Raw genomic sequence first — 16,104 nt, 5'->3', positions numbered from 1 at the left:
CGGTCTATCTTGAAACTGCATGTTTAACTGCATGTATGAAGCGTGATGGAGAAAATAATGAGACCGTGGACGACATTTACCCTAAGCGCGGCCATCGTCCTGCTTTAGTTCAAAGAGTGCAAACTTACTTGGGCCATGATATGGTATTAATTTTGTGAACCAACTATTGTTCTTTTATTATTATTTTGTTATGGATGGTAAAATGTTTATTATTTGATTTTATAGGTGTTCCTTCCAATAAATGTTACGCATACACACTGGTACCTTGCAGTTATAAACGCGGATAAACATGAGGTCCAGGTGCTAGACTCTTTGGGAGATATGTTCGGACGTGATGACTTGAAAAAAGTTGAAAAAAGTTGTAGGTGTCTTAGAACATAGCTATTTGTACATATTTTTGATTTAGAAATATTGATTGATACTTCTTTTATGAACAAATAGCTAATTGGATTAAGGAGACAAATAGAATTCGTATTCAATGAGGAGAAAGACCTGAAAGAGCATAAATGGCGTGATGTTAAAGTTGATGATTGGCCGGTGAAGGAGATTTTTCGTGACAAATTCTTACAAAAAGATGGATATGTTGAAATAATGGTGTCATATATTTTGTAACTTGCCATTTTATCTAATGTGTATATAAATCTCTGTTCATATGTAGTTTTTCATGCGGATTATTCTTAATAAATTTCATGGAATATTGGACCGGGAATGAATTATCAGACAATTTCAATCAGGTAATCTAGCACCCTAGCCGTGGGTTTGTAATTAATATTTAACTAGGTTCATACTATGTAATATGCAGGATGATATGAAAGCGTTTAGACTAAAGCTTGCGGCAATTTTATTATCGTCGGACTTAAATAAACGAAAGGGTTGTCCATATCTTGATAGCGATGAAAATATTGGAATTCCAAGTGACTGTACCATAATAGAAAACCCAAAGATGTCTGATCAAGCATCTACGAAAAAGAGAAAACATTCTAAGGAAATCGAATGCTCAGTGGTTCAAACGGACACCCAACATTTACAGACACACAACATATCTTCACAAGTAGATGTCCTCCAAGAAGATGATGAGTTTTGGGCATTTGAGGTCATGAAAGATATGCCAATGAGTAAGGAAGAGATGACTGAGTTACTATGTGATTATGTCATGGCAATTCAGGATGAAGCGATTTTAAAGTAAGCTACTTGCTTATTTTAATTACTTCATTTACTAATGATACATATATGAAGGAAATAATCATCTATGTCTAATGCTTTGTAGGAAGCCTTGGGTTAAAGGTTTTCATCCCTCTATGATTGCTCTAAGTGTCCAGGATCTGCAAGAGTTGTTAATGAACAATCGAGACATCCCTGAGAACTGTTTCGAAATAGGAGTTCGTTTTCAGGCGGCTCGAGAGTATAATATCATGAAAAATTATAATAATATTATGAAGCATTACATAGACTTAAGATTTTGTGTAAGTATATTTTTGCATGGAGTCTAACTTCAAAAGGATAAATTAGGTGATATATTATATTGTCTTAATTGTTTCGAGTCATACTAATACTGACTCTCGTTATCCTTTGCTTTCAGAGAATGTGTGCTTTAACAAAGATGTCAGAATATCGTAAAAAATACAAAACAACAGAAATGGCTGCTGCGATTGGTATATGTGAGGATATGAAGTACAACTTAGCACAATGCAGATACGTAAGTCTTTTGCTCAACATTTTATTGATTGTTCCCTATAAACTATTCTAATCGTACCGTGTTTGTAGTTTCTTTTAGCGTGGCTATCCTTTCGAAAATATATGCTTTATGTTTTCGATATGCGGGAAAAAATGCTCATCATGATTGACCCTAGACCTCTTGAAGAGTGGTGTAAAGACACACCAGCGCTTATGTATGCCAAATACACTCTTGGATTTAGCTACAACTACACGGCCGCAGTTAATAAACATATTCCTGGATGGAATGAGGATGTTTTCAAATGAAAATTTAAACGGGCAGAAAACATTGCAGAGGACATAGATGGGTAAATAACTCATCGGTTACGATAACAAATACATATGGTTTAACTATTTCTATATATTGCTGATCGTGAATCTTGATACAGGTACTTAAGTGGATTTCTCGTCCTACAGTATATGTCTGCATGGAATAGACCACAAGCCACACACATTTATACCGTGAGTATAACAGTTTGTCTCAGTTTTTATACAAGTTTTTTTTATAAAAACGTAGTATTATCCATGCGACACACAATAATATATATATACATATACTCAAATGTGTGACAGGATGGTATGGAGATGCGGCGAAACTTATTTGTGTATTTACTAGCACACGAAAGAAATGGATATCGAAGATTTCTTCCTGCCGATATTAAACATTATCTTGGTCGTATCACCGAAAGGTCTATAAAGTAGAATTTGTGAACTTATAACATCATGCTCTCCGTGACTATGTTTGAGTTTAGAAACTTTGCTTCTTTAAGATAAATATCACTTTATAGCTGGTATTTAAGTTTTATTATAATATTATTATTTTATTGTGCGATACGTGTATTTTTAATAAAAAATGTTAGCTATCCCGTAGCAACGCACGGGCACACTACCTAGTTAAAAAAAAAAATTAAGCACGAATCCTGGCGCGGCGCGTGCTTTCCTTGGTTTGGTCAAACCACAAGAGACGTGTACGCTACCAGCCTACCGCATCCGATTCGCACCCATCCCTGATCCCCCGCCCCACGCGACCCCGCTTACAACGGACGCCCCTCCACTTTCCCCTTTCCCTTCGCGCGTTTTCCCCTCCCTTCGCGACCTCTTCCTGACGTTTCCCCGATTCCTCCGCGCTAAGCCGAGCAACAGCGATGGCGACGGAGTGCGCTGCCGCCGCGGCCGATCTGGCCACCGGCCGTCCCCGCAAGCGGGCGAGGTTTGGCTGGGACGTGGCGCCAGCTGCCGAGGTAAACGCCCCTCACCGACTCTCTGCTCTCCGATGTGCTGTAATTCAGGATACGGTTCGCAGGCGATTCCGCATAAAACTATCACCTAGTACGTTAGCTATGTGTTATTATGATTCACGGATACATGGATCTTGTAGGTCTAGGTCGTTTATGTGTTGTGTTAGAGCCCAGATCTACAGAAATTTTATAGTGGTCTTGCAAAACTAGTTTGCCAATGATCTCGATGGTGCTGCTAAATTCTTTTAGGATGATTAATCTGACCAGATTTATATCTGACCTAGAGCATGCTTAGTTTTTTTTTTCGAGAGCATGCCTAGAGCTGCATATAGTTTGTTTTGGCATACTGGCAAATTTCCCAGAAAAAAAATACTGGCAAATTTGGGCTCAGTACATATTAGATTTTCACTCCTTTGAAGTTATGCTTTAATTCATGGAAAAATATCTTGTCCTGAATTAGTAGCATAAAAATATATGCTTTCTACCTTAAATGGGAACAATGTTTCACATAATTCAACAATGCCTTCTGTTGCAATTGTTATTATGCTTGATCTACATGATTATGGTCTAACTGGATTTTATCAATCAGATAAGAACCACTTGTTAGCATTTATGAATAGTAATACAAGTAGTACAGCTTACCAAGTTTGCATCTTAATACAAGTAGTTTGTTAGCATTTATGGATGGAATAAAGGGCAGAATGTGCAATACGTTCTCTTCAGTTACAACTACATGCTTTCAAGTTCTTAGCTATAATCTCTCATGTATTATGTCTGTGATAACTTATGCTATTCCTTGTTTTATTCACCCCTGTGTTCCCTTTTTCTTATGTGGCTCTGTTATCTCTGTGACCATCACACATGGAAGTATTTGTCTATATTTTTTCTTGCATGAAAAAACGATGGATGGATGTGTGTAGGCTCAGATAGGAACATTTTGTGGGCAAGAAGTTGGTGATGTGGCCAGCCTGCTATTATCAGCAAATCCTTCCGACCATACTTGTTCGTCTCTGCTCCCGAAGGGTGTGGCTCGAAATGCTTCCCCTCCCTGGAGAGAAGACGACAAAGATGGCCATTACGTATTTGCTGTTGGAGAGAATTTGACCTCTCGCTGTAATTACACTTGACTATCATTGTTGGAGTAATATCTCTGTGATATGTGATGTTCATTCATCTAGGAGTTACATTCCTTTTTTCTTGTACTCATTTAAAAAGCTGTGGGTTTCTTTGTATTGTTAGCATTTTTTTTTTCTTTTGAACGGATATCGACATTTTAACTTTTTCATTATTTTTCAATCATGCCTAGTTTCATACCATTTTGGGACATTTCTTATACACTATTGCATTAAGCAAATAGCATTTTTAAAAATATTTTATTACTTGGGTGCTCTTGTTTTATTTAGTGTTTCTAACTTGTGGCTCAAGGCTTTCATTGTTGTCCATGTTGACTTATCTTATAGCTCTCAATGATGTTATGTTTCATCTTGACATAAGATCCTTTTTTTTTCCTCTTTGTGATCGGCTTTTGTATTCCTATAAATGTTCTGAACTTATTGCACTTGTGGGAATGGCACCATTCTAATATATCATTTTTTATGTTTTTTTTTTGCAGACAAGATATACAGAAAAATGGGTGAAGGTTAGTATTTCTTTGCCATCACATACTCATATGCAAAATACAGACTATTCAATTTTAGTTTAGTGAGTTCAAGAACCTGTGCCATTTTTTTTCTCGGACACGCAGGAGAGCTGTGTATGATTATATTAAGAAGAAAGAAAAAGGGGAACAACCCAAACAAACAAAAACTCACCCACTCACGCTACCGATTAACTAAATAAGTGTGCCTGTATTCTCGGACACGCAGGAGACCTGTGCGGCTGTACCATTGAAGGATCATGTTATTTTTATGATGCAAGTGACTCAGGAAAACTTCCTGTAATATTTGATATCTTTTTATTTGTTTAGGTACTTTTGGTCAAGTACTGGAATGCTGGGACCGAGAAAGCAAAGAGATGGTGGCTATTAAAATTGTTCGCTCTGTAAAGAAATACAGTGATGCAGCAATGATAGAGATTGATGTCCTGCAGAAGCTTGCAAGAAATGATGCTGCAGGAAAACAGTAAGTTATACTTTTATTTGTCCTCATTATGAAAACAAAGAAATAAGTTCTGTGCATTAAATTGTGGGCTTTCTTAAAAACTATGTTGCTGCTGTAATGGAGGAAAGTTACATCCTTATGAGTCTTTTTGCAGCTGTGTTCAAATACGGAACTGGTTTGACTATCGTAGCCATATTTGTATTGTAAGTATAATGGTTGATTTATAGAATTTTCCCCAACCTGTCATGTAGACATTGGGGTCGAATCAATCAATAAGTTTCGATGAATGAACAGGTCTGCGAGAAGCTTGGCCCAAGCTTATATGATTTTCTGCAGAAAACCGGCTTCCGCCCGTTCCCAATTGATCTAGTTCGCCAGATCGGAGTGCAACTTTTGGAATCTGTTGCATGTGTGTAGAGACAGTACCCTGCAAACTTTGAATATGTTGAATTTTCTTTTATTTAAGAGTGTTATTTTTTTTTTGTTTTCCTCATCTGATGTCTTGCTCTTCTTTGACTTCAACTGAGTATTTCATCAACATCAAAATTTTATAACACATTTGGAATACAATGGATAGTGTTTTTTCATATTTTTCCTTCCTTTATTTAGAAAAATATTTTCATATTTTTCAAATACTTGTGTGCTAATTTGATATTGTTTTCTTTGCCTTTTTGAATCATCATCTTTTATGCCAGTATACTTGTAACTTGGTTTCACTTTTTTTTTCCTGGTGTATCCTGATATCTGCCTTTATTTCCATGCAGTCATGCATCGTCTGCAGCTAATTCATACTGATCTGAAACCAGAGAACATCCTCCTTGTTTCTTCAGATTATGTCAAGTTACCTGATCCCAAGGTACTTTTACTCTACATGATTAAGCGTAACTTGTTTACTTGATTCAGTGTGATGTGCCATCTCTACTTTTATAGAGCTAACCCTAACAAATGATGCTAACAATCTTGATCTCATCTGACTGACAATCCACTGTCTATCGCTTAGCTAAGAAGCAAACTAATAAACCAACTAGCTTGATCTGATCAATTGCATGCTTTTGCTGATTGTGTGCTCGGACCATTATGGCTGTCTCTGCTAAGGCCCAGCCCGTAACACTCTTCAGTTTTATCTCTTGTTTACTGTAATTTTTCTTGAACTACTGTCTGCTTCACTAGTTATCTTAACTACGAATTTTCAATCTAGGATGGATCATTCTCAAGGAAACTGCCAAAATCAAGTGCCGTTAAGTTGATTGACTTTGGAAGCGCAGCATATCATCACCAGGATCGCAGTTACATTGTATCTACCAGGCACTATCGAGCCCCTGAAGTTATTTTGGGTATGAACTTGACTGTAGCTGCTGCCTAATTGCACACGTCCTTTTCATTACTTGTGGAGCTCAGTAGCTTAATATTTGTGTTGCTGTTGTAAGGGCATGGGTGGAGCTATCCGTGTGATATCTGGAGTGTTGGTTGTATACTTGTTGAGCTTTGCTCGGTACGTATTTCTCTGTTCTCTGATTTTGGCTGTTGATATCGAAAAGGTGCATGTCTGATTAAATCATTTGCCTCATTTTATAGGGTGAGACACTGTTCCAGACTCACGAGAACTTGGAACACCTTGCAATGATGGAGAGAGTTCTAGGTCCTCTTCCACGGCACATGCTGGAAAGAGCCGAGTATGGTTTTTGTTACGTGTTGGCATTTTTGTACGTAATGCTGCCTTTCTGAGACTAATTCTAGTCGTTTGCCTTCTGTAAACTCAGCCAGCATGCAGAGAAGTACGTCAGAAGAGGAAGATTGAACTGGCCAGAAGGAGCAGCAACAAAAGAGAGCATTAGAGCTGTTCTCAAACTGCCTCGCCTTCAGGTAAATGTGACAAGGCTCCTTGATGCTTGGCTGATTGGTTCTTCCTCCAGTGTTTTCAATTTTCTTTCTCACCTTGCTATTACAAACAATGGCAGTAAGGCACTCAAATGTCCCCTCCTTGGCTTGGTATTACTATCTTCTGAATTTGTTTATCTGTCGCTCTAACAGTGCTCCCTTGTTTCTGATCCAGAACCTGGTGATGCAGCATGTGGATCACTCTGCTGGGGACTTCATTGACCTTCTGAAGCGCCTCCTAGCCTATGAGCCCTCGGCAAGGTTGACTGCTCAAGAAGCGTTGAGTCATGTCTTCTTTACCAGACACGGCAAAAACCAATAGCCACGACATCTCAGATGATGCTATGGCACATTTATCTGACAGAGAACTGACAAAATCCAGAGACAATTGGTGAGCTCTGAGGATTTAGAGGCAAGAGATACAGGCATACAGCCTTGTGCTGGTAGACGTGGTCGCTTTATATGTTGTGACTGACTGATTTGTAACTGAACCCATTGTCCTGCCTCCGCGGTTGTACCTACATAGATTGTAGCAGATCACAAGGAGCCGGTCTGGTATATGTGTGTGTGTGTGTGTGTGTGTGTGTGTGAAGATTGCAGTTGGATACCAATGCAAGTGTAATTTAATCAACTGGTACAATTTTTTCTTTGTAAAGTGCAAGTTCGTACAACACCAGTTTCGTTAAGCAATGAGCATATGCATCGCGGACGAAATGAAATTTGTTTTTGTGAATGTTGCTGATGCGTTTTGGCACTTTTGCGGAGTTCCTGAAGCATCAGAGTATATAATAAATATATACCGAAGAAAGAAAATAGAAGACGAATATTCCGTTTACTTCCAAAGAAAGAAAGAAAACATAGGATGAAGATTTCTAGTTTATCTTGCCATTGTTTCTCCTTTCTTTCCCGTCGCCGGCGACCTCACCGACCTGTCCATAGAAAATGAAAGGAGCAGCACGCATCGAGATGGCGGGTCCGGCCAACTCGCCGCCGTGCCACTAGTCATCTTTCCAGAAGGAGTCCAAACAGAGCAGTTCGTCCTTGTGTTCAGAGAAAGCCCTTGTTTAGTTCCAAATTTTTTTGTAAAATATGAATATTAACACTTTCGTTTATATTTGACAAATATTGTCCAATTAGAGACTAACTAGGCTCAAAATATTCGTCTCGTCAATTCCGACCAAACTGTGTAATTAGTTTTTATTTTCATTTATATTTAATACTTTATGCATACGTCTAAAGATTCGATGTGACGAAAAATCTGAAAAATTTTGTAAAATTTTTGGGAAACTAAACAAGGCCTTTAATTAATTAAAAAAAATCGACGCGGGCAACTAATCAGGTCAGCCCACCCTGCCGTGCCCGGCTCGCGCCCAATAGAATACACCGACCCGGCGACGCCGCAAGGAGGACACCCTCCCGTCCACGCGACGACCGAGGGACACCCACCCCAGCACCACCGCCAAGGCCCAAAGCCGGCCAACCCAATTCCGACGCCATGGCCGACGACGAAGACGCCGCCGTCCTCTCCGACGTCGACGAGGACCCCCTCCCACCCCCCTCCACCTCTTCCGCCTCCTCCCACAAAACCCTACCGCAAGCCCAACAACCCCAGCCACAGTCCGATGCCCAGGCGCAGCAGCAGCAGCAGCGGCTGCTCGACCTGGCCGCGGAGCTCGAGGAGGAGCGCCGCCTCCGCCGCGTGGCCGAGGCCTCCCTCGCGGAGGCCGAGTCCCGCGTCGCCCGCTTCAAGGCCTTCGCGCAGGACGTGCTCCGCAAGCGGGATGAACTCACCGCCGAGGCCGCGGCCTCCGCGCGGTCCGTCGCCGCGCTCCAGGCCGAGGCCGCCGCCTCCGCGCGGTCGCTCGCTGCGCTCCAGGCGGAATCCGCCGCCTCCGCGCGGTCCCTCGCCGCGCTCCAGGCCGAGGCCACCACCGCCTCCTCCATGCTCTCCTCAGGCTTCGAGAGGATCTCCGCCAAGGCCTCCCCTTCCTCGGCCCCCGCCGCGCCGCTCCCGACCTCCCAGAAGTACTCCTCCGGCCTCCCGGCGCTCGCGTACGGCGTCCTCAAGCGCGCCAACGACATCGTCGACGACCTCCTCGCCCAGATCGACGCCGCTAACCGCGACCGCGATCGCGCACGGGAGCAGATGGAACACCGCAACTACCAGATCGCCATCGAGGTCTCTGAGCTCGAGGCGTCGCTCGCGTCCAGGTCTGCCGAGGGCGAATCCCTCTCCAAGTCCCTCTCCCAGCGGGAAGCCGAGATCTCCGAGCTCCGTGACAAAATCACCGCTCTCGAGGGGAAGCTCGACGCGCAGAGGCCCGTGCTCGCGGAGCAGATCGGATGCACCTCCAAGCTGTACCACGAGATGCGGGAGGTGGTCAAGCTGGTCGATGCCGAAGCTGCCAGTGCCCTGTCGGACTCGGTTTTTGTCTGGAAGGAGACTGACGTCGAGGAGAGCCTCAAGGTGTCTCTGGAAGGCACGAAATTGGCATATGAGCTTGCGGCAATGGCCCTGGAGAAGGTCGGGGCTTGTATCGATGACAAGGAGAGCAAGATGAGGCGTTTGGAGGACAGGGTGGGTGAACTGATTAAAGAGAAGGAGCACATTGGTGTGCTGCTCCGGAGCGCGCTGCAGGCGACCACCAGTGAGGTGTTAAAGGTTGCAGAGGATGGACTTAGGGAAGCTGGCATTGAGATTGGACTTGACGAGAGAAAGGAGCACAGGCCAGGGAGTCTGCAGAAGGATGAGGTCTATACCCTGGTAAGTTCAATTGATGTTACCATACATGGAATTGCTCGCTCCTGAACCTGTATAGTGCCTAAGTTGTTTGTTATGCAATCAACATTGCAGGCAGGGGCTCTCGAGAATACCATGAAGGAGTCTCAGGTCAAGATTGTTGAGCTCCAACATCTTGTCGAAGCACTAAGGTAGTTACTGTGACAGAAGAGTTTTGATTCTATGATTTGTGATATGTGAAGTTCATATCTTGCATAACCAAGAGTGTCTTCAGATGAGACCTAGTTTTAGGGGTTAGAGAAATCCCCTGTTTCAAGTTCTTGTTTTCTCTGCCTCTTGAACATAGAATCACTTAATGAACTTGGGAGAGCAGTTGTATAGGTTGTGTAAACTGACCATATGGTTTCTAGGACATGCTTAGTGATTTTCTTTGCAACGAAAGAAAAACATATTCATATTGCTGTGTTGCTATCTCATGTTGTGGATATTTGAACCATTGTAAATTGCTTCCTCCTGATCATCTATGTAATTTGCTGGCTTTAAGGGCGGAGTCTGGTTTACTTAGAACAAGGCTAGAAGGGCAAGAAAAGGAGATTGGTCAGCTAAGAAAGCAAATAAAGCATCTTGAAGAGAAGGAAAGGGTGGCAAATGAAAGCGTAATTTCTCCCCCATGTCTAGTTTGATGTCTAGTACACTACTTATGCCTCTTTAAGATTATGATCAATGATCAATTGGTAACTGCATTTTGATGCACTTATTTCAGGTTGAGGGTCTGATGATGGACGTGACAGCTGCTGAAGAGGAGATTAAACGGTGGAAGATGGCAGCAGAGGAGGAAGCTGAAGCTGGTAGATCAATTGAGGAAGAGTTCCAAACTCAGGTGTTTTAACCATATAGTTCTTATTCTCCATGCTTTCAGTGCCATTTTTGTGCTTTCTCGGGAGGTTGGGGTTACTCTTAGAATCTGGTGATTCTATCATGTTTGTCACCTTTCCAACATGGTTATCTGATAGAATGATATCTTTTGGAAATTTGGGGTAACTTTTAGAACAGTTAGCTTATCCCATATGCTTAGACTGCCAAAATCAGCTTTGCAACTTATATATTTTTGATTTATTAACAGTGAGCTCCTACACAAATATAAGAAAGCACAAAAGATTACAGGCTTGCTTGCAACACCTAGAATAGCATAACTACAATCCATGAGAATAATATTTAACAGATTTATTCCTATAAAGATGATGTTCAGTAGATTTTCCTATGTTTCAATTTACCCTGAACATACATGTTCTGGATACTAATAAGCAATAAGAGAGTGTGTGAGACAAGCATAAGACTGCAGTGCTTAGCATACATTATCATCGAAAAGGGAAAATGATAAAATCTAGATATGCTAAACCATATGTTATTGCTTTGTACTTCATGTCATCTTTGTCAAGTTTTTGCTGTTGTTTTTAATGTCTTCATCAACAGGTTGTTTCTGCCCATTTTTTGTTGCAAACTGGAGTTCTGTACTTAATGACATTACTGTTCTGTATTCCTAAGTGCATTCCTAGATATGGTACTATCAGCTTAATGTAGAAAATTATTGCAGTGTGAAACAAGTTAGATGCCATATGCAGTTATCCCATCAATATATGTAGACAAATTTTGCCTCTTGATATGTAGAAGTATAAGGAAGGCCTTGTGCAGTCAGTGGTGGCAGCAGATGCTGAGCCCCATTACTGACGCATTGCGATGAGTCAATGACAACTGTGTGAATCTTACAATAATCTGCAAGGGATCCTTTATATACAGCCATTTTATTCTTGATATAGTGTCATGGCTTTTGGAACTTGTGTTCAAGCAAACATATACAGATCAACTTATGCAAGGAAATGGATGATTTGTCTCATTATGGTGAAGCATTGCTTTCATGTCTGTTTAGTCGAGCCAAATCTAATAGAGCTTTGTTTGTTGCACAGATATCATCCCTTCACAAGGAGTTAGGCGAAGCAAAGCAAGCTATGGTGGAGCTAGAAAACAAGCTGAAGTTCAAGGAAGAGACAGCAGCTGCTGCAATGGCGGCACGTGATGCTGCAGAGAAGTCTCTAAAGCTAGCAGATATGCGATCGTCCAGACTACGAGAGAGGCTGGAGGAGCTTAACAGACAGCTCGAAGAATCAGATAATAGTATTGACTCGGTAAATCGCAATGGCCATAGGTACATGTGCTGGCCTTGGCAGTGGTTGGGACTAAACTACGTGCGGTTACCTCCAGTGGAGACAGATCAAACGTCCAATGAGATGGAGCTATCTGAACCCCTAATAATATAGGCCCTCCATATTTATACAGATTGCAGATATATACAGATCCTGCTTTTTCACTAGAAGTGGGACAGTAGAATTTTGTTTTCGGTTTGCGTTCTTATGTAGATGTTTTCCCAATTTGTTGATGCATGTTTTGTGGAAAACTGACTGGTGCTGGAAGGCACCGTGTAATTGTAAAAGTACCACTTGGGATATAGTAGTGAAGATGTTGAGAAGTCCATTCTTTGACAAGATTGTTCCGTTTTAAGATGAAACAGATCTCACTTGATCTTCAGTGTGATAACCATATGCTACTCTAGGTACATGACACATTGTAAAGAGGAAATCTATGTTTCTGTAGATGGATAGTTGACTTGAGTGCACAGATATAGATGTGGTTGGATATCTCAGAACCTATTTGTGTGAATAATAGACAGGAGAGAATTTGACGCACAAATAAAGAGTGGAGCTATTTCTGAGCTGCTGGCCTGCTTGCTGTTGGATGTCACAGAAGAATAATTAGGCCCACATGGAGTTATTTTGAGTCTTCCACTGAGTGAGCACTGAGCAGGTAAGTCAAGTCAAGTCGGTTTCGTGGCACGCGGATTGCTTCTGTTCGTCCAGGTATTGATGTTTCTTGCAAACAAAATCTTGTTGATGTTTCTCTGCAAACGAAATTTGATCATGCTTTTGAGTTGCATCTTAAACCATATAATTCAGATTATCCCAATTCAAGGATGCCAGAGTTTCTGTCCTTGAGGTTTCATTTGAGGACAAGATTTGATTTCGACGCTGGCTAGTTAATCACCAACCAGCTCCTTGTCAGGTATAAACGACTTACCTTTCATTTCTAATTCCCTCCTGTTGGGTGGCATGGCATGGCATCCGACCCAATCACACCGTCGCAGGCACCGCCCCGCACCAGACCACACGGACCTCCCGATGAGGCGATGACCAGAGGAGGCCTCACTCGTTTCAGCGTGTCCACCGCGTTCCCCTCCAGCACCACTGGGTCCTTTGCCATGAAGTTTCGTCTCGGCTCTCGGGCCAATCGCCGCTGTGCTTGGTTTCCCTCGTCGTCCCCATATAAAGGAGCGGACTGGCCGGTGTGTGACCGTGAAAGCCTGCTCCTCACGCCGAGCTCCATCGATTCAACGTTCTAGCTGAAGGTCTAGTAGGCCGGTCATGTTCTTCTCCACATTCTTGCTACTGTTCTGGACCGTCTTCGCCTGGACAACTCGTCACAAGAGGGTCGTCCCTGCTCAACGGCCATACGCCAAGATTGACAGAAACTACGACAACTTAGATCAGGTATATATACGATGAACTCTACTTTGATCATTACCCTTGATCATTTCAGATTGAATTGAGCCACTGTCGTTTAACATCGCCTGCGTATTCTTGGGGAAAACTGGAAACATACATCCAGGTGAAGGCGGCACTTCAGTTGGCTGGTCTCGAGTCCTCCAACCTCATTATCGGTGTCGATTTCACCAAGAGCAACGAATGGACAGGTAAGCAGGTTTTTTTTTTCTATATCATATAAACCACTACTGTTTGATCAGTGAGCGTTGCATTGGATCACTAGTGCTTATCATTTATCAACTTCTTTGTCGAGTGCATGACTGACTGTAGTATTGATGAACCGGAATTAAGGCAAACGTTGTTTCAACGGGAGAAGCCTGCATCACCTGGGAGGGCCTCCTAACCCTTACGAGCAAGCCATCAGCATCATCGGCAAAACCTTATCGGGGTTCGACGAGGACAATCAGATCCCATGCTTCGGCTTTGGTGACAGTAAGAGCTAGGCCGCTCTTCTTAGCTTTGTTTCCACAATACCAATGAGTAACTGAGTCCTTTGGTCTTTACTGCATAAAGATGATGGTTCCTCACTAGCTTAGGGACGTGACGAGCTCGTTTGCTTCCCCATCTTTTTTCAGCATCCACGCATGATCAACACGTCTTCAGCTTCTACCGAGGTGGACGGGTATGCAATGGTGTCAATGAAGCGCTGCAGCGGTACAGAGAGATCGCTCCTCACGTTCGGCTCTCCGGTACCATCTTCTTGTTGTTTCCCACTTCTCAAGTTACTCGTCTTGCTTGCACTTCGTGGTTGTAATGATGTGGAATCCTTACTTATCTAGGCCCGACATCTTTAGCTCCAATCATAGAAACTGCAACCAAGGTCGTTCACGACCACGGCTATCAATATCACATCCTACTGATAATAGCTGATGGGCAGGTATGAACTCTTCTTCTGTTGATTGAATAACTTGTAGATTGGTATGATGTATTATTAATGTGCCACTAATCTGTTTTCTCTTGCTATTTTTTTTTTCTCTTTATATTTTCTTTAGATAACAAACATTAATATTCATGCTGCAACAACAAACTAAACAATGTACATAAGCACGAGGATTCTCACTTCAAGATTAATTCTTAGTGTTACACATCTGATTGATCCTCTGCTTTAAATAAGGCCCTGTTTGCTTGTATTGCTCCAGGTCCCTACGTCTTCTAGTGCTCCTTATGCGAACAACTCGGAAGAAGCAAGATCAGAAAACTACCTAGAAGAAAGGACTGTTCAGGCTCTCATAGATGCCAGGTTATACTGGCAACAGGATACGAAGCCAAACTAATGCTATTCATATGCAGATTCTGACAAAGCAACTTGTTCTTAGTTTTCTGAAAAGAAACCTGATGCATTTATTGCTCTCTGCAGTGATTTCCCTCTTTCGATTGTGCTTGTTGGAGTAGGCGATGGACCATGGGATGATCTGATACACTGCAACGATAACCGGCGGCGGTTTGATAACTTTCAGGTGTGTGCCAATCACGATAGTTTCAAGAAGAGGATGTTTCAGTCATGTGCTTAATTTGATAACATCCTCCTTTTGTGCCTGTGCGTGTTCCTTGCAGTTTGTGGATTTCACCGAAATTATGTCCAGGGAAATGTCAGAAGGCGACAAGGAGGATGAATTCACGTTGGAGGCGCTGATGAAGATACCAGCCCAGCATGATGCGATAATCAGCCAGAACATTAGGTGTAGATGCGTTTAGATGTTGTTCTGCTATTAGAGTTGCTTGTTGTTATGGAATTTGATTATTTCACTGGCGTTTTCTTCAGTGAGCTGATGACAAGGGCGCCTAGAACAACAACTTTGCCCCCACCTTGCTGAGCCTGTGAGCCATATGTTGACAGCAAATTCCCAGGTAGGTTACCAAATTGCACACTTGAGGCTGGAAATAAAACTTGGGAGTAACTTGTGCACATTACAGGAAGCAGAATTGATCTATGCTGCTTCTAGTGTCACTTGACTACCATTCTAGGTGATATGTTGCCATTGCCATGAGAAAAGCAGAAATGCCTCGTAGAAATAGAGAGGGTAGAAGTAGAATTGTACTGAAAAAAAGAGTAGAATTGCCTGTCTCGGTAGGCAGCATGTGTTTCTTCTAGTCTTGCTACCATTTTCAGTGCTTTGTTTCACTGCAAAAAAATCAGAAGGAGCTTAATCTTAGGAATTAACTTCCAGCCCAGTGTCATTTTGATGCTGACATACCTCGCTTTAGACTCTTTACTGCTGAATTATAAGAGGGATCTGAACTGGAGCAGTCTCGCTGCTAAACTCTAGTATCAGGTACGAGTAGTTAACTGATGGAACTTAGTTTCTGATGCGTGCAGCGCAGGTGCATCGCCAAACAGAAGGGGAGTAGCAGGTCTACGGTGTGCAGTCTGCCATGCTACTACCGCTTGGATTTCAGCCAACTCACAGCTCAGAATTGCGGATAGGCAGCTATGAAACCTTTAATTTTCGCCGTGACTGTATATATTAACACAAATATTCTTGAATTCTTCTATTGATCATGATGTAACTACGTTGGCATCTGCACTGTTCTACTCCTTCATTTTATAATAATATAATATAATAATATATGAGTCGCTTTAGTTTTATCCTAATGAGTCATTTGGATATTTAGTTTTATCAACACAACAAGATTTTGTTAAACACGATGAGGCCACCACAACAGCCTAATAATCTTGTTTGGTTGATAAAGGATAAAACCAACTTTCAGAAAAATGAATTCATCTAAGGCTCATATTATGGACTTTGTGGAAAACGAATTTTACCTATTTTTCACAAATAAGG

The 16,104-nt window shown here is 42.1% G+C and overlaps 3 protein-coding genes and 1 long non-coding RNA gene across 8 annotated transcripts; all 4 read left to right on the top strand.

The window, feature by feature from the left end:
- On the top strand, nucleotides 1,990–2,498 carry LOC110432383. Its single transcript, XR_002449822.1, has 3 exons — nucleotides 1,990–2,021; nucleotides 2,103–2,175; nucleotides 2,287–2,498. It is a non-coding gene; the product is annotated as an uncharacterized LOC110432383 (long non-coding RNA).
- On the top strand, nucleotides 2,715–7,661 carry LOC110432860 (serine/threonine-protein kinase AFC2-like). 3 transcript variants are annotated; one of them, XM_021453852.1, is made up of 12 exons: nucleotides 2,715–2,954; nucleotides 3,872–4,064; nucleotides 4,564–4,590; nucleotides 4,918–5,071; nucleotides 5,205–5,253; nucleotides 5,345–5,459; nucleotides 5,815–5,906; nucleotides 6,249–6,384; nucleotides 6,478–6,542; nucleotides 6,626–6,723; nucleotides 6,811–6,913; nucleotides 7,104–7,661. In XM_021453852.1, the coding sequence occupies exons 1-12, from the start codon at nucleotides 2,859–2,861 to the stop codon at nucleotides 7,248–7,250; spliced, it is 1,275 nt and encodes a 424-aa protein (XP_021309527.1). In that variant the 5' UTR covers nucleotides 2,715–2,858; the 3' UTR covers nucleotides 7,251–7,661. The 3 variants fall into 3 exon arrangements, with proteins under 3 accessions (XP_021309527.1, XP_021309529.1, XP_021309530.1); XM_021453854.1 differs by lacking the exon at nucleotides 3,872–4,064 and having other exon boundaries at nucleotides 2,721–2,954; nucleotides 7,104–7,614; XM_021453855.1 differs by lacking the exons at nucleotides 2,715–2,954; nucleotides 3,872–4,064; nucleotides 4,564–4,590; nucleotides 5,205–5,253; nucleotides 5,345–5,459 and having other exon boundaries at nucleotides 4,948–5,071; nucleotides 7,104–7,614.
- On the top strand, nucleotides 8,288–12,245 carry LOC8061673 (uncharacterized protein At3g49055). Its single transcript, XM_021454020.1, has 5 exons — nucleotides 8,288–9,692; nucleotides 9,783–9,859; nucleotides 10,213–10,324; nucleotides 10,432–10,548; nucleotides 11,633–12,245. Exons 1-5 carry the CDS (start codon nucleotides 8,424–8,426, stop codon nucleotides 11,981–11,983), a joined length of 1,926 nt encoding a protein of 641 aa, XP_021309695.1. The 5' UTR covers nucleotides 8,288–8,423; the 3' UTR covers nucleotides 11,984–12,245.
- LOC8061672 (E3 ubiquitin-protein ligase RGLG1) lies at nucleotides 12,830–15,843 on the top strand. 3 transcript variants are annotated; one of them, XM_021454022.1, is made up of 10 exons: nucleotides 12,830–13,267; nucleotides 13,386–13,470; nucleotides 13,613–13,753; nucleotides 13,897–14,010; nucleotides 14,101–14,198; nucleotides 14,461–14,561; nucleotides 14,679–14,778; nucleotides 14,876–15,000; nucleotides 15,084–15,169; nucleotides 15,644–15,843. In XM_021454022.1, exons 1-9 carry the CDS (start codon nucleotides 13,142–13,144, stop codon nucleotides 15,133–15,135), a joined length of 942 nt encoding a protein of 313 aa, XP_021309697.1. In that variant the 5' UTR covers nucleotides 12,830–13,141; the 3' UTR covers nucleotides 15,136–15,169; nucleotides 15,644–15,843. The 3 variants fall into 3 exon arrangements, with proteins under 3 accessions (XP_021309697.1, XP_021309696.1, XP_002461967.1); XM_021454021.1 differs by having other exon boundaries at nucleotides 15,623–15,843; XM_002461922.2 differs by having other exon boundaries at nucleotides 12,831–13,267; nucleotides 15,639–15,843.

The sequence above is a fragment of the Sorghum bicolor genome, chromosome 2 (genome assembly GCF_000003195.3).
Source record: "Sorghum bicolor cultivar BTx623 chromosome 2, Sorghum_bicolor_NCBIv3, whole genome shotgun sequence".
In the NCBI taxonomy this organism is placed as follows: domain Eukaryota; kingdom Viridiplantae; phylum Streptophyta; class Magnoliopsida; order Poales; family Poaceae; genus Sorghum; species Sorghum bicolor.
This window is presented reverse-complemented; position numbering and strand designations above follow the sequence as displayed.